Source organism: Falco punctatus (assembly GCF_963210335.1).
Source record: "Falco punctatus genome assembly, chromosome: 1".
NCBI classification, from domain to species: Eukaryota; Metazoa; Chordata; class Aves; order Falconiformes; family Falconidae; genus Falco; species Falco punctatus.
In genome coordinates, this window is record NC_137580.1 from 67,305,134 (window position 1) to 67,326,348 (window position 21,215).

The window sequence follows — 21,215 nt, forward strand, 5'->3', positions numbered from 1 at the left end:
AGAAATAAGGTAAATTAGTCCATTTTGACTTTTTCTGACACTGTGGCAAGGCCGCTGTTCATGTTTTGTCACCCGGATGTGCCCATTCTGCACTGCAGCTCATAGCGCCGACAAAACTGAAGTTACTCAAAATTCAAGTTACAAACCCATTGCACAGACCCCACTCAGACACAGGCATGGTCCTCAGCGGGACACCCTGCTCAAAAGGGTCACAAATTCTACATCTTACTTTACAGCATGCAGAGTAACAGATGCCAGATGGACTCGGTGGGCACAGGGGTCTTTGCGTGTGACTCCGCACAGGCAGACGAGGCAGTGAGACCTAGTTGACTGAGCATGGGCAAGAGGCCAAAAATTTCTCAATCCTAATCCCAGTCCTACTGCTGATTTTTGCACAGCCTTGGCCAACTGTGGTGGAGGGATTCGAGGTGTTAAAGCTGTGCTTTAGATTTTTTTGTAGGTGGGAAAGACCTTTTTCTTTCCTCCCCAAGGAAGATAGGAAATTTGGCATACTGTACAGTTGGACTACATAAACCTAACATTAATAACACAATGCTCTTCAGCAGACTACAGCCCTTGAACAAACCAACACAATACTTTGGTATTCTTGGCCTACAGTTCACACATTTTTCAGATTGGCAGGTGTAGATCTCCATCTTCATTTGCTCTAATTAAAAGGATATAGGCGTCTCCATTTTACAGAGGAAGGAACAGACTACTACAGACATAACTGGTACATTTCAAAATACAGCAGATTACATGAAGAAGCAGTATAGCAATTTCAACCCAAATACTGTTTTCAAAACTCCAGTTAAATAGGGATTTTAGGTCAGTGGTTTCATTTTGATCTAGTTATGCCAGTAATAGCTGCGGTACAAATTCAATCAAGCATGTAATTGAAAACTTGTTGTTGAGGTAAATAGTTCTATTGATCAAAAGCATTTGGCAAGAAAGGTAAATCAGGGAGAAATGACAGGAGAGAGAGGAAGGGAAGAGGTTGAATATCTTCACACCTTAAACCCAGCCATATTCTGGCTCTTTTTTCATGATAGCTTATGTGACATATATGGGAAATACAAGAATGTCACAATTTGTCTATTCTGTATGTATCATTCCACTGATTAGCTTCTGAATCCCAGGTCATGAGAACAAGTCAGGCTGTGCTTAGCTTTAATTCTGGACTTCTACCATTAGTTAATAGAAAATAAGAAATGTGGCTGCTTCACTACTTTTATGGACTAAATATGCTAGGAACCATTAAATAAGAATGAAAAATATTAGCTTCCATGGTTAACTTCTTCTGTAGCTTAACTTTTTATGCCTAGGAAAGTCTAATTTTAAAATTAACCTAAACCACAAACAAACCCTCTGCACACAGAGTACAGGTCAACATGCAGCAGGAGACTTTTGATTTGCTGCTGTCTGGCTTTTTGTTTGTTTGCTTTTAGATATAACTATGCATTTAGACAAGAGCCTGTGAGAACAGTTATCTGCCAAGGTCATGGCCAAAAGACTCTAACTTATTAAATGCTGAATACTTTCCAGTCCAAGAGACATCGATGACATTTAATTTCACATCAGACTGGGTTCTTAAATAGTGACTGTAGGCATTCTTTTTGCCATGAGAAGAATCCCAGACCTGCACAATCCATTACAGCCATGGAAAATGCCAGGCAGTATTTTTACAACAGATGTGCCTTAGGCTCCCATCCCTGATTTTACTCTTCCTACTGCCAGGAAAACTTCTTTCACATTCGTTGCTGGAGGTCACTGTGGAGGTTTGCTGTTGGAAGGTTAGTACGCTGCTTTTCTCAATGGTAAGGAAGCTTTCAGGTGCCATTCCACACTGAAAGGGAAGCAAAAGCAAACTAATGGGATAGCTAGCTAAGAAGAACCAAACCCTAACGTGACAGTTTTAGACATCTAGAACTTTTAAGGAAAACCAAGGAAGAAGCAAATAGCATGCTCCTGAACTCTCTCGTCAATACAAATTATAGCTCTTCTTCAAACCTAATAAGATCTATTCTTCCCCCCAACACATATCACTCATTAACACCAATGTGAGTACTGCCAGAACTTTCTGAATTGTTCGTAGATGCAATTACTGAAGAGCAAGAGTAGCAAGGATAATAAAGCAATTTCCACAAGGTGAGGAACAGCTCACATTCTTCGCTATAAGCCCTCTCTGAAAGTGAGCAACGCCTTGGTCCCTGTGCCATACGTTCGCAGCGCATGTTTGGAAGCACTACCTGTGGCAGTAGGCAGCTAGGAACCCCAGCAGAAGCAGGAGGACCAGCACTGCTACACACACGGCGATGGTGATATTCCGTATCTTCACCCGTTCGGCATGCTGCTGCTCCCACCACTCCAGATCGCTGAACTGGCACCGCTCCCCGACATAGCCCGTCACACAGCTGCCAAAAGGAAGGGAGCAGGCTTTGTAATTGGCAGCAGCGGAAAAAACCCAGATCATCATTTCAGCCGCCTTGCATACTGATTTACCACTGGCACCCACTACAGAAATATCTGGTTGAATTTAGATATGAAGACAAAATGACCTTAAAGGAATGGCTGTCAGAACCTGTAGAATTCAATACTAAAAGACTTTTTTTACTGTAAAGCTACTGAGTCAGCTATAGAATTATACAGAGATGTTATAATTTCCAGCTTCCAGCAGGTAAAGAATAAAAAAAATAATTTTCTCTAAAATCCTGCTGTGTGATTAGTGTTTCCGTTAGATTTTCCATGTAACTGTTTCCAGCAGCAAGCTTTCCTTTCTTTGAAATATGCAATATAAGACTTACTTTTATTTTCAGAATGATTTGATTAAGGGAATCAAATTTTAATCTGAATCCTTAGTTTAATATAAAAGATGAATGAAAGTGTTTAAAAAAAATTGTGTGGATTAGAAAGATCTTCATAACTTAGTTTTAATACAAGCTTCTTCTGTACAGAGTTTTTGTTTATTTGTTCATTTTTACCACTGTAAAACCCAACACAGAAATATCTTACCAGTGTATGAAACCCTCAAATCAAAATTCCTAGAAAGCAAGTAATACATCAAAGAATTTCAGCCTAGCTTTACTGTCCGAGGCGAGAGACATAAAAAAGGAAATAATAATAATGTAAAAAATGAAAAGTCTACTCAGTTCAAAACAGTGTCTCAGCAATGTAGGCTCAGATCCTTCTCCCAATTCTTATTGGTCTAGTTTTCCTAAGTCAAAAGAAGGAGGATTTGACCTGAAGCAGCTTTTACCTAATGTCCTGAAAATGTTATATCAGCATTCACTATTAAGTCTGGCACTCTCATTCTGTCACAAATTAGAATGCATATATGTTGAAAGGCAGAAAAAGGCTAATTTTTGAGTGTAAGATCACAACAAATTCCAAACAAACTAAAAGATCTACTTCCTAGTGTAAAAGATTTTATTAACTAAAATACAAATCACATTTGTTAGGTGATTTTTGCTAGATAACATTTTTGCATTACTTCCTTTCGGTATTTAATATATTAGAGCCTACATGAATAAATGCTGCCATCTAGTGAGAGTTCATCAATGTGAGAAACTGGCACACACAAACCCTGGCCCCCAAGAACGTGGCTAAGCATGGTTGCTCCTTAACCTGTCAAACGGCTTCCACTTCCAGAACTGAAGAATACATACATTTGGATTCTTATTATGCACTAATACCTAACAAATAAAAGAAAAAAAGATGTGATCCAATCTGAAAGTTCTGCAGTTGTAGACTCTTCAGTTTCAATAGGAGAAACTCAATGAGGTGAAGAAAAAGATCATTTTCAATGCCTCTAAAATTTACACTAAAAATTCATAACAAATACCAGAGATGACCATGAGTCCATCTCCTGTAATGGCTTTGCCCAAGGGTTTTGCTGAACTTAAGAAATCCATGGCACAGAGCATCCACTTCATTTCCATGTATGCACATAAGAGACATTCTTTTCATATTCCTGTAGGTACAGAGGTCTGTAGGCAGGGGAGAACACTCTATTTAATAATTAGAAAGCCTAGGATTTGACAGTGCTTGCAGGAATGGCCTGAATCTCGTACAGAGGTTCCTGCATGCAGTACAAGGATCTGGGGGAATGGTGGGTCAAAGGAACCCTTCAGCACAAAGCTTGCTCTCCTCACTCCAGGGTTGTACCAGGACCATCTGAGTTACTCATACACAGAGGGAGATTTGCCCTCTACAGAACAGCATCCATCCCCTGCACAGGTCCTCATGTACCAGGTGAGACCCGAGAGGAGAAGGCGGGCATTGGATTTGTCCCATGGTAAACACTTTCATGTTTGAATTTGAAGAAACATAGAACACAGATTCAAATATAAACAAGTTACACAAACTCCAGCACTGATGGTTTTGAAGAAATTATTACCCCATGGGACTAGGCTGTCACATAGACCAGGCCAAGGCTGACTTCTGGAGATATGAGATTCTCTTTGCTTTTATCGGTAACTGCATTTGGGGAATGAGGAATTAGGCTTCACAAAAATATCAACGGGAGGAAGGAGGTCTCGGTTTTGAGGTTTCATGTCTCCCTGTCTTTAGGAGGACCACAATGTTGGGACCAAGACTCTTCAAACTGTAAGGGAAGATGCTGACACCAGACTTCTACCTGGTCACAATAAGAGAAGACAAGACAGAGGTGTCCTCTTCCATCCCAGTGAGTGCTACACATGAACAGCAAGGCCAACAGGGAGGTACAAGTCAGCACGGTATGTACAGGAGAGACAGCAAGCACCTCTTTCATAAAGCCATTTAACAACTTACCTTACATTTCCAAAGCAAAGAACGTAGTGCTCAGGGAACAAACCCAATCCTATTATTATTTGCAGTTGGGGTGAATGGAGTGACCCCTTTCAGAAACTTACAGAAAAGAGCTGAGTCTAATGATAATTGCGCTAACATGAGTGATGAACAGATAACGTGTGGACAGACACTTCACTCACTCAGATGGGCCCTAAGGATACCCTTCACCAGCACAGACAATGCAAATTTCTGCACTTACTTGCAGGCATAGTCTTGTAGATCAGAAACATAGTTGCACACTCCACCATGGAGGCAGTATGACTCATATGAAGGAGGGCACCCTACAAAATCACCTTGCACAGGGTGTGTAGAGTATTCATGGCTCACAACAGTAGAGGGGACAGTAGATTCTGAAACACAGGATTTCACAAGGACATCTTAAACTTTCGGATGCATTAGCAATGTGATCTTACAAAATACCAGAACTTCAAGACAGGAAAATAGGTTAAAATCTCTGATTTCAACCAATTACTTGTATTTTAACTATTTGCTTATGTTGCTTATCAAATTTAGGTACACAGAACTTCATATCAAAATACTAAATACACTTGATTCTAGATTTGCAATGAAAGACCCACAGAGGTAAGCTGCGTTCTATCTATTTAGATGAGAGAGTACATCGCCAAATAAAAACTGCACTGGTTGTTTAGTTACTTACATGTAAATGATTTTTGCAACTTATGCAGCTTTAGGGTATGGTAAATCTCTACCATGCATAATGTACAGGTGACGGGTAAGTGTATTTCGTGCCTTCGGATCTCAGACCGAGAAGTTTTCACATGTCACCTGTTGTTCTTACACGGATTATTTTTACTTTTGCTGTCATCCACTTGATCGCATCTGCGTGTGACTGTTACTGTTTCAAGCTACCTCAGGTACAGATAACAGCATCACTGGGGAAGGAGGGAACTCTCTTGACCCAGTTCTTCAAAGGGTTCTGCAGTCTGCTCTGAATTGCACAGTCACCTACACAGATAGCCCAACTAGCTAGATTTAAAGGTAGCTTTAAAATCTCTGCACAGCATGACCTATAGTGCAGACATGCCCTTACAGAAAAGGGGTGCTTCCTTGCCTGCTTTGATGCTACAGCAAATGTATAGGTCAGAACCAAACATCTACATGGCAAAGAATTTCTAGCAGTATGGCTTAGCAGAAATGCACCTAATCGCTCTCACACATTTATGGAATCACTTTCATGATTCACACCAGTTTTATTGCAACATGACCTTCAATAACATTTGATTTTTAAAATTTCATTTGCAGGAGAACTGCCATGGTAAAGAGCCTGAATGGAAAGGGATGAGTGATTTTAGTGAACCCCAGGTGTGACTGCATTCTGCAAAGAAAATTTCAGCTTGCTGAAAGAGCTCATTAGGCAAAGAATTAGAACAGTGCTTTAACACCCATGAAGACATAGGATCAGACTTACAGCTAAGAGACCAGAAGGCATTACTTCCAAGTCATGCATCATTTAAAATCATCATTTCCCTGAGTGACACTTGAAACTGCTGAAAGCTTAAGTAACTGAAAAGGGAGTGGGGATCCTAATAGGTGTTCTACTTAAAAACCCATCATTTCCTTCTGATTTTCTGCAGAAACAGATCTGTAACAATCACAGCGTCCCTCCATCATCGGACAGTCATTTCATCTGGAGTAAAATTCATTCTGATGAAGAGAGCTGACACAGAGTAAGATGATGAATGAAAGGTCTGGAGCACAAGTCTTATGAGGAGCAGCTGAGGGAACTGGTGTTGTTTAGTCTGGAGAGGAGACTCAAGGAGGACCTTATTGCTCCCTGCAACTCCGTGAAAGGAGGTTGTAGGCAGGTGGGAGTAGGTCTTCCTCTCCCAGATATCAAGCAACAGGAAAGAGGAAACAGACTCAAGCTGCATCAGGGAAGGTTTAGACTGGATATTAGGAAAAAAAAAAAATCACTGAAAGGGTGGTGAAGCATTGGAACAGGCTTCCCAGGGAGGTGGTGGTTTCAATTCCTGGAGGTGTTTAAAAAATGTGTAGATGCGGTGCTTAAAAGCATGGTTTAATGAAGGACTTGGCAGTCCTGGGTTAATGGTTAAACCTGGTGATCTTAAAGGTCTTTTCCAGTCTAAATGATTATATGAGTCACCCAGTTCCAGATTTTGAAAGAACACTGCTGTCTCATTGAGAAACTGAAATGAGGGTCAGATAGTCACTAGCGCTGAACCTTCAGCAGCTCCCTTCATTACATTGGTACCAGATTTTCTAAAGAGTTTCAGAGCTCTTTTGAAAAATTAGCCACCGGATCTGAAAGACTAGCTTATTCTGAAGAATTAAATGGGAGTTAAATTATGTGCATTTCTTGTGCTAGCCTTCTGCAGAGAGAAAAAAGGCACAGGGAGTTTGCAAATTGACACAGGCTGAAACCACTTCCAAAAATGTTGCCTCCAAGGAGCATTTACTTCTGCTGCTGGTTGTAAAGGCCATTAGATAGAAGTGTCATTACATTTAGACAGTAAAAATTAGCATTGAACTGTAACGTAGATATTCCCAAACTAAACTCGGATCTGGTCTCCTTAGCTCACCTCAAAACAGCCTTCTAAAGCAATACTGCTAAATGGATCCACAAGCTGCCTAGTATGTCACTATACAGAGTTTCCTTAATTCCCAGGTATAACAGTTTATACAAGAGCACAGTTTTCCATTAAGGGCCACTTCATTTTAATTGCTCGCTCCATTTACTCACTGCAACCGATGCCAGTTCCAGAAGCATCATCAGCACATGAGCAAGTGAAGTTTCCTTCTGTATTTGTGCAGGTTACGTTCTCTCCACAGGTGTGGGACCCCGTCTTGCACTCATCAATATCTGTCACCCAAACAGTCTGCAGTTAGAAGAACGAAATGCCTCAGAGCATCAGTTAAAAGGGCAGCAGTTGCAGCATTGCAGTCTCCTCGCAATGAGGAAAAACACCAAAGAGCTTCCCTCTGCAAATATGCCTTTGTGGAAAATGTAACGGAAGAGCAACCAGCATATTCTATGCCAAGTAATCAGAGCCTCCCCAGCCTCTCAGAGCATGCTACGCTGCTGCAGAAGACCTCCACAGGAAGAAGGAAAGAAAGGCTTCCCCAAGAAATGTAATGAGTACAGTAGAGTTGAAGAGAAGACTTATTTGTACTAGATACCTTGGCAATGCCAGTTGCACCCTGGATGAGTACTGGAGTGCTGTTAGTTGCCCTTTCCGCACTAAGACAGCAGGAGGGTTTGGGAGCAGGGAGTTGCCCACTCCCTGCACCACCCATCTGGTCCCAGAAAGAAAGGGTCTAGAAACCTACAGGTTTATCCAGTTTGTGTAAACGCTTCAATGAAGCGAACCTCTGAATTGTTACAAAGAGCCTCCCTGATGACAAGAGTCTCCAGGCTCAGAGCTGGTGTTAGGCTGGTATCTGCCTCTCGCCCCCACCCCGCTGCACACCCCCACCCTGCCTCCACACCTTCTCCCACACAGCCCACAGCAGCAGCTCCTGCCGGGCTGGCATTCACCCCAGGACTGATACCCACATGGTGCTGAGTGCCCGAGCACCCCACCTCAAGGGTGGGACCTCTGAAAGAGTTCACACACCAGGGTTTGGGAGCCTCCTATTCATTTTATGAACTGTCAGCAGAATACATGTGCCAGATCTACTCAGGGGAAACAAAATCACAGATGTGCTATCCCACTTTGTGTGAAATTACTGCTTAAACCACTGGGACTTTTTCTACAGTAAAATTAGCAGGATCTGGCCTAAAAGAGTACAGAAAATTCAGAGCACTTTTAAAAGTAAAAGTACAGAAACAAAACTGTTGCAACATATTCCATGAAATGTGATTTCAACAACACAACATGAACTCATCTTGTACCATCTCTGGATGTACTGACACATTTCTGGACACTGTGCATGCACGCACACATCTAAAACCGAAGTACAGAATCACTTACCAGTTTCTGGTTCTTACAGTACATTGTAAGTTATCAAACCCGAAAGAAGTTTCAATTCCGTTTACATTATTACAACATTGCATCATTTATAAAATGCTGTGAACACATACCTTACCATACTCTGGACTTAAAGACTTCAGGAAGATAATGGATTGTTTTTCAGTCATAGTGATAGGTACCACAATCATTCTAGCTGAGCGACTGTACCATGGAGAGCGAGAGCCCAGGGCTGCCAGGGGCCATGCCTTGTAGGTGATGCTGGGGTAGCAAGAGGAACTTGTCACTTCTGCCTGCACTTCCAAACATCCTCAAAGACGTGAGTTCTGGATCTCTGAACAATGTAGGCAGAAGGCCTTCTCGAACCTCCTGCCTCTGATACTTTCCACGCCCTACCCATAATAATGATACTGTTCTTAATTTTTCAGTCCTCCTTATCTGTGTCAAAGAATCAAATTCCAGTAAAGGCTATGTAAGATTTGGAACAAATTTAATGGGCTTTGAATTAGGCTATAAAGGAAAAAGAAAAGGACGAAGGAGAAGCCAAGCCTCTCATAAAGCTCTGAACAAACTGTGTGCTAGTCAAATACTGGGGGGGGAAAGCTTCCTGTTCTTTCATTTTTACTGCTAAAATGGATTAAAAAATTAAAAAATGTAGGGAACGAACTAAACACTGGCATTAGAGCTGGATGGGAAAATCAGTGGGTCTGATTATTAACAAGACTCTAAATGTACTCAAGTTGTCAGTGTCAACACCTTGAACCTCATGACTATTAAACAGACCTGGAATTATTTGATGAGTATTATGACACACTCAATACCTGCTTTCGTTTATATTCATGGCAACGATTTCCAATAAAGCTCTATTGCTTCACCTCCGCTTCCCTCCTCCCCCCTTCACTCTTCCTCTGTCTCCTGCTGTAGCTACTAAAAAGAGTGCAAACATTGAGAGGAGGCATCCACTGACAGCTACAGGCTTTGCATATTGATCGCTTTCTGAGCTTGCCACACTTCAAACAGGAAGGAAAGAATCAAAAAGGAAGAAATTATAAATGTCACCAGATTTTTCAAAAAGGAGCAGAACAGCTCATCTGACAGCTTCACAGCTTGATGGAAGCCTAGCCTGAATCGTAAGACATGTCTCTGTTCATTCATCCTCCAGACACAGCACGGCCCTCACACACGCACCGTAGCAATGGACTCCATCTCCGGTGTAGCCCTCCAGGCACTTACAGACGTAGCCCCCTTCCGTATTGATACACCCTGACACGTTTCGATTACAGCGGTCCATATTTACAGCACACTCGTCAACATCTGAGAGGCAAAACAAGGAGGTGGGACACGCGGGTCATGAAAACATCAAGTACATCAATAAAAAGAAATGTCTATATCATGAATCTCCCTCAGACTATGCTGTCACTTGTCATTTGTGCATCTGAAGCAAATGAGAAGGGCTTTGTGGTCTTTTCTTGGTATGAAATTTGATGAGGATGTTCTAAAAAGCCTAAGATAGTCAACCAGTTACTTTCAACTGGAGGTCTAGAGGTATTAAAAAAACCCTGTTTGGAGGGAATGATCCTCTTCAAAACTAGCCTTAGCTCTTAAACCCTACCCAAAAATAAACTTTGTTTTAAGAAAAAAAACCACATAAGCTTAAAAAAAAAAAAAAAGAAATACCACAATAAAAAGAAAAATTTACACCCATTTAATCTTCCACTTTTTTTCTTCCTTTCCATAGCATCTTAGACTTCTGTGAGTCTTCATGCTTAGCCATCAAATGGTAAATTGTTCTGTTTCTAATGCCTTCTTGTCTTGGCTTTTATGAGAGAAGAAAGTGATTCCATTTATGTTGTATGCAAGTCCAAAAACTTAAAGACCACTCTGAGTAATGTATTGTTTGAACGTTAGTGCCTCTTTCTAGTGCTAGAAAGAAACTAGAGCAGCAATTTTATATAAACATTACATCAGGAATACTAATTTTTAAGAGATTCCTTAATAAATACTTCTAAATTATACATCAACTGTCATGTATATGAACCGAGCTTTTATAATGAGACAGTTTTTACAAATAAATACATTATGCTTTTATTCCTATTATCCCTTTGATTGCTCGTTAATAGAATTAACACTCATGACTCAAGGGAAAATAAGGCATGTGATAATTAGTCATTTCATCTCACGTGTTCTCTGCTCATCATCCTTTTTGAAACAAGCACCTTTCTGTGATGGCTCATGGAGCAGAGCTGCCAATGTGAGAAAAGATAGATTTTCTTCCTTTCCCCCAATCTACAGTTTTCCAGAAGGTCGCATTAATGTCTTTTATTACCATAGCACGATTTCCCCTTCCTGGTAAATCCTTTCAAACACTGGCATATAGCACCATCTTCCAGCATAACACACTCTGCATTGACATAACATTCTAGTGCAGTGCAGTCATCTTGATCTATAGCATAAACAAAAACCAAATAAAATACTAGATGCAGTTGGACAGATCAAAGGAGATACTGTATATTAAAAAAACCCACCAACCAGCCAAAAAAATAAGAAAATCAGAACATACAGTCAAAGTTTGAAACATAGCTCTCCAGGGTTAATGATGACAAGCCAGTACAATCATTAGGGCTATTGCCTTTGTCTAGATGGAGTTGAAGTGTCATTTAGTATCAGGATTTCTGAACATTGTATGCAAAACCTATTGTAAAATTTAATGAACTGCTGTCATCGAACATAAATATAATGCGATGGTTTTACCGCAATTTCATTCAGAGAAACTTAATATACTTATAAAATCTAAGGGAGAGACTTTCACAGGTGCTCCAAATCAGAAATGTTTAGACCTGAATAACGTTATCAAGTTTTGTTGACATAGCAAAAGAACATGGAGACAAACAAACAAAAAACCAGTCCCACCTGGCATAATAGCATAGACCCAACTTCATGTGGGAGGGTTAAAAGCACAGATGCCACCAGTATTGACATTGAGCGTTTCTTCCTTTAAGGCCTATGATTTCTTTCCATTCTATGAACCTGTTCAAAGCCTCACATTAAATACAAGGAAGACAATCATCGGACTCTACCTGATACCATGATTTCAGCCATCAACAAAATGCTGCTTTTCTGCTTTTCCCCACTGTGTGTATCCTTCAACATCCCACTGCTTTGTGTGCTCTGGAGCAAGGTCTCTGGCACTGGCATCAGCACTACCTCCTCGTGCACAGAGACGCTTTCTGGAAAAGACAGGAAAAAAGTGACACAGACTATCTAGATCTACTGAACTAACTTTCTGATCTTCTATCACTTGTCTACATTCCAATAATCCTGATGATTTCCTTTTAAAATAAACATCAGTGTCCTCCCAGATTAGCCTGTTCCCGACCTCAAATTATTCCTAAATCCACTCACTAGTAGGTTTTCTCAAAGGCAAAAGACAAGGAATGCAAGTCATTGCTCACAATATTTGCCAGCACTGCACACATCATACGCACGGCTAATACATCAAGGGGAAAATTAGAACGGTCAGACAACATGTTATTGTCCCAGGACACCACCAGTGTTTTCATTCTTCAGAGAAACAATCATTCATTATGTAAAGCAAGGTGAATATTTTCCATTGCTATCTGTCAGGATCCTCAAGGGGTTTGGGGAGGCTCTTTTTTGGAAATGAAGGACTGTACCTGCTGTTGTGTTGGAAGCATCCAGACCATGACAGGTTTTTCCATCTTGGTTTTTCCAAAATCCTGGATGACACATGCAATGGGCAACTCCAAAATTGTTTTCACAGATCTGATCACAGCCTCCATTCTCATAAAGGCAAGGATTTGCCCCTAATGCAGAAAAACAGGCAACTTAACAAGCTGCTTCTTCAGTCAACATCTCCCTTTAGCTGTGCAGAGCTGAAGCAGTTGGGAAAAGAGTAAGGACTGAAAAAAATTAGAACATCCCCCCCCCCCTTTATTTTTTAATTAAAAACAGATGCATATAGTAAATTGTATATATTATCACCTAGCCTCTGGCGGGAAAGCAGATTCACATACTAAAAGTATGTGAATACTTTTTAGTACTTCACTACTAAAAGTATCACTTTTTTTTAAATTTCCTTTATTATTTCTTCTTTAATATTTACAGTCCTAACATTCCCTAAAAGAACATTACAAGGGCATTGGAAACCTGTGATTACCTTCTCTCAGTCCTGGTCTATTGAATTACTTTTTTCTGCTTACAAGGAAATTGTTCCCAAGAGAAAATCAAATTATTTGATCCAAAACTAATAAATCTTACAAAATCTTTCTCCATGTAATTTGTTATCATTTGTGTGTGTGTGAGGGGTGCTAATAAACTAGGATAAATAGGAATTAAGAAACTATGATAGCCTTGTGGCAATTGATCGGCATCTATTCTTGGGCACAATCATAAATATACAAAATCTGTTAGCATTCCTGGGACACGTGCCCAGATGATGCTTTCAATAAATGCCAGCCTGACTATGCAAGGCCTTTTAAAGAGCCTGTTTCCGAGAAGATAATCCGCTCCCCAAGGACATCTATTCTACTGACGTCAGTGAACAAGAGGAGGCTGGAAGGGAATAACTGCTTAATTTTTGCAGTATACCTGGTTTCGCCAAAGGATGAACTACAACCATTGATGAGGGTCTCAGCATGCTGCCTCGAAGACGTACCCTGTTTTGGCCGGTCTTCTTGTCCACCCTCATTAGTGATGGCCTAGCCCAATCAGAAAACCAAAGATGATCCTCAAACACTGCTACATCGAAAGGGTGGCCTACAAAGAAATTAGATTTCTCATTTCCACTTCTGTAGAACATAGACAAGAAGCCATGTAGACAAAAGCAGTATCTGCATACAGGTCTATTCCTAACACAGGGGCATAGCTGTAGCCACTTCTTCACTTTGTTGTCTCATGGGGAGGGATAACTGTCCATGAATGGTGGACCATGGGCACATGGTACTCACGCTCTTAGCAAAGGAGACTATGACACTTGCCTGGCTCAGTACAGTCTCTGTGCTGCTGGTGACCTCCAACCAGATCCAGTTCACAAGATGCTACTACCTCAGGCATCATCATTTCTTGAAGCAGCATTGGGACCAGCCTTTCAGAAGTGGAGTGCCTCTCTCCTCTGCCAGTAAGCGGCCCAGCACAGAGCTGCTGAGGTACACAGCTCTCCTTGTGCAGTCTTCACATAACAGGGAGGAGAGTAGCTTAGGACATGTGTCATCCTGCCTAGGTGTACCTGCACAGGGCAGCCTGGGAGCTACAGACACTATAGCCACTGACTCATGGTAGGACCCCAAAGCCAGTGTGTGGTCTCTGCAACTGCCAAAAGTACACACAAGTGCAATATAGTGGTCCACATGTACATACTAGTGATGTGAATGCACATTCACTAGCCAGTTCATCACACTGCAGAAGTCAGGAAGGGAATTTATTTTCCTTCCTTCAACTAAGTAGCAGCAGTAGGCTGTGACTAGTTAGTCACTGTTTGTTAGCCAGCTAACTAACAGTAACAGCTAACAGAAACCACAGGATGCCATAGATCATCCAGGTAGCTTCCTCCCTTTTCACTGATAATAACAGGAACATAGACACCAGCTTAGACCAGGCACCTAACACTTACATGACTAACAGTACATGAGAGAAATTCCACCCCAAGTTCAGAGTACAGCAATTTTTCCTTAGTAGCACAACATCATCCACACTAGGAAAACTCAGATCCTTCATTTAACTTCCAGAGAAGGTAAGGAATTCAGAATCCAAAGGAAACTTTCATATATAAGGACATACATACTTATAAAGATCTTTGCTAAACGATCCTGACTCTTTAATATCTCTGTCATGATAGAAAATTGGCGTTTGTCCATATGAGACTATGCATTCTTTCTACACATTTAGAAATCTGCTTTCAAGATAGCCTTTGGGCAAGCTTTTTGCAGTGGAAGGTGAGAACACATACTGTTCTTCCATGGATATCCACCTGGTTTCACAGTGGGTACTTCCTGACTGAAGCAGGTTTGCTTTCTCCTGGTCCTTACTCACAGTCTGAACATGCACCTCACTTTGTACCACTGCTCTCTGAGCCCTTCTGAAATGTGTATTTTGTAGGCACATGATTTTATGATCTGTGGTTTTGTTTTTTGATGTAGACCTCAACTAGGTGATGTTCAATTTCAGTAATGAAATTGGAATCCCAAAAGTATTAGGGTAAAAAATAAAAATTAAAAATAATAATAAAAAGCAATCAAAGCCAAGCAAACAAACAGACAAACAAAACAACAGATAAATTAGAACCTTGGAGAAGGAGTATGTGTTGGTATATCTTAAATACACATCACAAACTGCAAAAAAACTCTTCTTATCTAAGACAAATTCTAAGACATTGTTCAAGTGTTTTGAAGTGTTAAATTGAAGAGCATATTGTTATTCTGGTAGCACTTCACAACCTCTACTGAGTCATGTTTAATTTCTGGGTGTGAGTCTTGTGGGTTTTTTTCACGCAATTTGAACAGAAAGCCCCAGATCTAGATCCTGTCCCCATCCAAACATTTACTCACAATTTTAGGCTCTATAACTTCCACCATCAACAAACAATACCACGCTTTGACCACCAATTCCTTAACCTCTTAACTTATAAACATATTAAGGATTAAAAAGAGAACCGTAGTGTCATCAATGGAGGTAGCAGGAACAGAAAAATGAATAACCACATGAATCTTTTCCACAGCAATGCAAAGCTGGCCAATTGCATAAACAAAACGCAATGGTTGTGTTGTTCACTGCCTTGGGTGGGTACTTACAGGCTGTTTTACTTACAGCTGAAAGCAGGGTTAGCAGAAGAGTGGAATTAATTTTACCAATTTTGCATGCAGCTGTACTGAATGACTTCTCAGTACAGGGGCACTAGAGGGAGCTGCTGTAATAAAAATTCCAGTTGTAGCAGAGACCTATGAAAGAAGCCACCTTCCTGTCCTCCGGCGTACAGCTGTCCAAGAACAGAAGCCGAATTCTGGTCTCACTAACAGCATTAGCAAAACATCAGGATATCTCTGCCTCGCCTCTCTAAATTCCTAACCCTACAGGTCTGCACTTCATCTCTTTTGCTTCTTTCCATACAGGTGTCGATGTCCTTTCTCCCAGCTCTGAACAGCTATATCAATGCTCCAAGCCTGCCTCCTTTCCACTACCCTGTGTTTCTCTAGTGCTCCTAGTCCTCTGTTTTCTCCCCGTAAGACACTGTCTCATTCCTTGTGACAAGCGAAGTGAAACTTTCAACAAGCTTCAAGGTTCTTCTTTGCAGCTCAGTTGCAAGCTGGAGCGTACAACAGAGTATGTGCAGCAGGGGAAAAGAGAGGAGTACTGGGAAGTCACTCTGCTCAGGGCTTTTGATGCCTTATGAACTGGAGAAGACTGCTCCCTCCAAGACCTCACTCTGCTCACCTTCAAAAAAGGGGGAGGGCATCTGGCTTAGGAGATGAACACAAGCCTTCCCAGAGCACAGACTAGAACAGAAGCTGCTTAACTGAGTAACTGTGAAGTCTTTACCCATGGCTGTCATGGTACTGAGCCAAGAGTCCTCCCTCGTTCTGCCCATGTTTTGTATGCACACCTACAAAATGGTCCCCAGAGAGATATCATGCACAAAGGGAATTGTCCTATCCAGAAACTAATTTGGCATGTACAAGATTCTTAAACATACGCTTTACTTTAGATGTAATACAACATCAGTTTTTCATTTCTAATACTTCTGTCCTCTTGCTTCAGAACAATAGCTACGTGTCAAACAATAGAAATTTCAGCCATAACAACTATCAATGTATTGCATAAATCATTTTTCCATTCAGTGCCTATTGTGTATTTAGAATCAACCCAGTGTTCAACACTGTGCGGATGCAGGTTCATTGCTCAAGGACCTTTACTGGCCAAGACTAATCCTATTCCAGCTTACGTCAATATAACTCAGTGGTGCAATAAACACAGCAAAACCTGAATTACACATGGAACAAGCAAGCCACATTTTTAACTGTGTCCTTTTTTTTAATTTTTCTGTGAAGGCAGAGAAGTTCTCTATACAGTGCAAAGTTGCTGGTAATTAAAAGCAGAGATTGTTAGAAAGGTGTTCTTTTGTTAAAATGAATAAAAGTCAGCTGTAACAGAATGAAGAATGATGTCATTAACCTCAGCGTAGAGTTGTACGGACAGCCACTGGCTGGTAACTCACAAGCACATATGCAGATACACACACACATTGACAAGCAGCAATAGGTAATTATCAACCCCAAAGCCTCACCTACATCGCTCTGTGCCAGAATTCTTCGACCAGAACCATCCAGGTTTGCACTCTCAAGCACTGACTGCTTAGCATCACACCAGTACACCTTGTCGGCTAAGTAGTCGAGAGCTATTCCGCTGGGCCACACCAGACCACTGCTGGCTATAACTTGGCGATCAATGCCTTCTAATGAAGAGCTGTCAATCCGGGGATTGACCCCCATGTCAGTCCAGAATAATCTCCTTTAGAAAATGAAATGCATACAGGCAGTCGGTAAGTAAATGTTTATTCTCCTCTCTGTGGAATTCTTTCAAAGCAGCTCAGAGCAACACAGGCCTGAGGCACATAAGAAAAAGCGCACACTTCCAGCAGATATATTGGCTGTTGATCTTTTCACACTTGCCATAAGGCTCCAGGTGATTACAGTGGGACTTAGGAAGAACCCCCATTCTGTTCGTTGGCACAAAACCTTGGAGAAACAATACCCACCTATGCTAACTGCATACTCTTCATATATGTTTTTTTGCATTTTCCATGTGACTGCTGAGAGTGGTTTAGCGAGCCCAGACAACAGAAGATAGTGCATTTGCCAGCCCCTTGTCTAAACAAGGGTGTAACAACACACAACTGGAACCAAAATTACCCACTGCCCATGGAAAGCAAGCAAGAGTCCTCAGGCTATTTTGCTTTTAAAACACAAACCAGTATCAAGCCCAGCCTCCTTTCTTCTTTTAATAAAATTATGATTCTTGGGGTCTCCCTCTAGAGTCCTGAGTGCTACTCACTGAGTGCTTACTGCTTTTTCAACGAACAGACAGTGCTAGATGGCAGCTTAAAATGGGGATAGCCAAAACCACAAATAACTTCTGACGTTTAGACTCCAATCTTCCCAGGGATCAGCTGCCTCTGTCAGGTTTACTGAAATAATCCACAGATTCACTTCACTTTACTTACGTGAGCACTTTTGCTGTAGCCAATGCAGGGATCTGTATTTTCAATAGCCTTAATTGTGTCTCAGATCCCTCTTTAATACTGACTTTATAATTATGGACATTGCTATAATGCCTGTTGCTCCTCTCACCATTAACTTGCTAATAAGGAAGGTTTTTTGTGATGTTTTCTTCTCCCTTTCCCCTTGTAGCCTTTGCCTCTACCAACAATTTAATAAAAAAACTCCCTGAACCTACCTGTCCTTCAAAGCTTTCCTGCAAAATATTTCTAATTGCATTCAACCTCTACTGAAAGAGTCTTTTATGTTCAGAATAAAGCTAACAAAACACCCTCCCCTCCCAACTTGGCTTCATTCCCTCATTCATCAGTACTTGATTATAGCAGGATATGAGCATTTAAAAAAAATAATAAAAAATCAACAGTTTTAAAATTGTCCTACTACAGGCATATTGATTGAAATCCATGGGGCTTTGACATTGATTAAAATGGCCAGGATTTCATCAAGAGTTTACACATTCCAAACTCCTGTGGTCATCTCAGGACTAGATAAGAAGAAATAAGGTGCATTTAAGTCTATGAATCTCCACAACATTAGATCTGGTTTAGTTTCCTCAGAAACTGAAACACAGGCAAAAAAATCCCTTTGTAAGCATCACTGGTTAAAAGTAAAACTACCTTCTTCACACCAATAGATATGGAACCATCAAAGTTTGTAGTGTGGTGCTTACAACTGTGAGGGTGACTTCAGTTCCTTGTGCCTTTCTTTAGCTTAAACTACTTATGGTATCTTTAACGCTTCTGGTATTTTAAAAATTCTATATATCATTCTATAAATTAGATTAATTTCAATTATTTATTTATTTTATATTATGTATAAATATAATTATTAAATTATATATATATAATATTTTAAAATTTTATTTATGAGAAATAAACGCATCCCAACTCACAAAAGAAACCCAGCAATAAAACATCGCAGTTCACACAACTCTGAAAAAAGTGACTACCTCAACATGAGACTAACGCACTTTTTGCTGCCAAAAGGGTAAGGCTGGCATGCTCATTTTTAAAATGCCTCCCCAAGTATTATACAATTAACTGCATTTATCAGTCCTTACTTAGCAAATGGGTGAATGGCAATCCCACGGGGCTGGGAGATATCCTCCCAGATGACCATTTTTCTTTGCATTCCATTCAGATTGCTCCTTTCGATGCATGCCTTCCTGCAACACACAGGGCACTGTTAGGTCCTCCCTTCTCAGGCAGAACATACTGAGGTTTTTTGTTGCTTTAGTTCAGCACAAAACTGTAATAAATAACTTTACAATGACAGGAAATAATCCCGCTGATGTAGGATGTCTCATTGTTTTATCAACAAGAAATTCGTGTTGCAGCCTCATTATCTGGTCCAGGACATGATGATAAAATACCTGCTGCTCTGCAGGAGACGTGAAGTTCTCCTTTTTTGGGTAAATAAGGAGTTGGAAGTACAACAATAGATAAATGTTAGCTTTGAAGAGAGTCAGGAGGAAAACAAGCTCCTAACTGAATGGCATTATCAAATGTATAAAGTATTTTTTTAAACAATACTTTTACATAGCATTTTTCATCCGGAAATCATCAAGCATTTTATATATTCTATATCTATATATACTAGAATGAAGCTAAGGTCCTTATGATGACTCGTAAAATCTATGGCAGGCATGTATAGAATCTACATTGCCAGCCTCCCAATGCAATTTTTTCCAGAAAACTGTACTTATTGCTACAAACTTTGTCTTGCCAAACAAACATCAGCCTCTCACCGAAAGCAAGCCTACAGCCTTCCATGCCTACCTGAACCTGCAAAGAAAGGCCACACAAAGATGGAAGGAGAAATATATTTGAAAAATTTCTGAAATATATGGAATACAAACAGGTAAATGCAGTGAGTGAGGAGGAAGTGGCAGATACAAATTCACAGCTTCACCTTTGACTCTTGTCTTACAGAGATGAGCATAATTTCACATTTCACAAGAAACACTGGCATATTTATACAGGAGCACAATCATGTAGACGAAGTTGTACCTAATAGGAAGGAAGTGAACTAGTAGCATATTTAAAAGGGAAAAGGGAGGTGATCTGGACATTCAAAACCACTTTTTATTGACTAATAAATTATGGGTCACACTTGAAACATCATGACTGCTCTTCAAGGAGTCTTTATTATGTGTTCTGATCTGACACTGCCTTTTCATCAAAGGACGGGTTTGTTTCTCTTTGTGTGTAAGGTTAGGTATCAACTGAAAGGTGAAATCTTATTAGCTTCCAGTAGTCACTCCTCTTTTACCAGAGATAACTGGCAAAGACCTTCCATTAGCTTAAAGGGGCACGATTCTAGCTGTCAACAATGCTGACTTCTGTCCAAGGTGTACTTGGTGCAGTAATACTCATTATTTTCTTATATATATATAAAGATATAAAGATAGACCTATATATACAGACATGAAGTGCTGTATATATATATATATACACACGTATATAAATACGAGTGTATACCTATATATTCACATGCACGTGTGCACATACATATATGTATATATGCAGTACATGCTTTAGATTCCTTGCAACTGAGTCGAAACCCTTGCTTCTTGGAAAGACGAAGATAAAAATACAATAGCAGACTCAAAGTGAACTTCCAACATTTCTGTTTTAAAGAACCTTCCAACAGTATATACTTGAGATTACAGCTACCCAATCAGAATGTGAAGCGTTACTGAATTTAGAGTGATATCTGAGCTATTTCTGTATCACCCGTTATTTATTCCAAATATTTTACGGCATGCTTCAACATAAATTCACTGTGGAGCACGTACCCTCTGTCTGTCCAATACAATTTACGGTTAATCCAGTCCACAGCAAGGCCTTCGGGTATATCTATAGCTTCCTGAATAACTTTTTCACGATTTGAGCCATCCAGATTAGCTCGTTCTATCCATTTCAAGGCAGTGTGGGCAAAATAAATCTGTGAAAAAAATAACAGATGAGGTGCTATTAGTTCCCATCTAACTTTCTGTTCTATTTGCCTTGTCTAATAGTTCCATTTCTAAAATAACTTTTTCATCTTGAAAGTTCCCTGAACTGCTTACTCACAAAAAGCTGCTCAGGTAACCTGTGATCCCTGATCAAATAACAAGGCACTTATCCTTCAACCAGGATGACTCCTA

General features: G+C 40.4%; 1 protein-coding gene across 1 annotated transcript in view; it reads right to left on the reverse strand.

Annotated features, from left to right (window-relative positions):
- The window catches only part of EGF (epidermal growth factor), a 66,988-nt gene that overhangs the window by 12,965 nt on the left and 32,808 nt on the right, over nucleotides 1-21,215 (reverse strand). The window contains exons 12-22 of the mRNA XM_080374026.1: nucleotides 20,865-21,013; nucleotides 19,128-19,232; nucleotides 17,077-17,300; nucleotides 13,389-13,556; nucleotides 12,455-12,604; nucleotides 11,858-12,007; nucleotides 11,107-11,223; nucleotides 9,969-10,094; nucleotides 7,553-7,672; nucleotides 5,030-5,180; nucleotides 2,250-2,414 (exon numbers count right to left, since the gene is read on the reverse strand). Coding sequence (XP_080230152.1) covers nucleotides 2,250-2,414; nucleotides 5,030-5,180; nucleotides 7,553-7,672; nucleotides 9,969-10,094; nucleotides 11,107-11,223; nucleotides 11,858-12,007; nucleotides 12,455-12,604; nucleotides 13,389-13,556; nucleotides 17,077-17,300; nucleotides 19,128-19,232; nucleotides 20,865-21,013 — 1,625 coding nt within the window. The remainder of the gene's footprint in view (nucleotides 1-2,249; nucleotides 2,415-5,029; nucleotides 5,181-7,552; nucleotides 7,673-9,968; nucleotides 10,095-11,106; nucleotides 11,224-11,857; nucleotides 12,008-12,454; nucleotides 12,605-13,388; nucleotides 13,557-17,076; nucleotides 17,301-19,127; nucleotides 19,233-20,864; nucleotides 21,014-21,215) is intronic.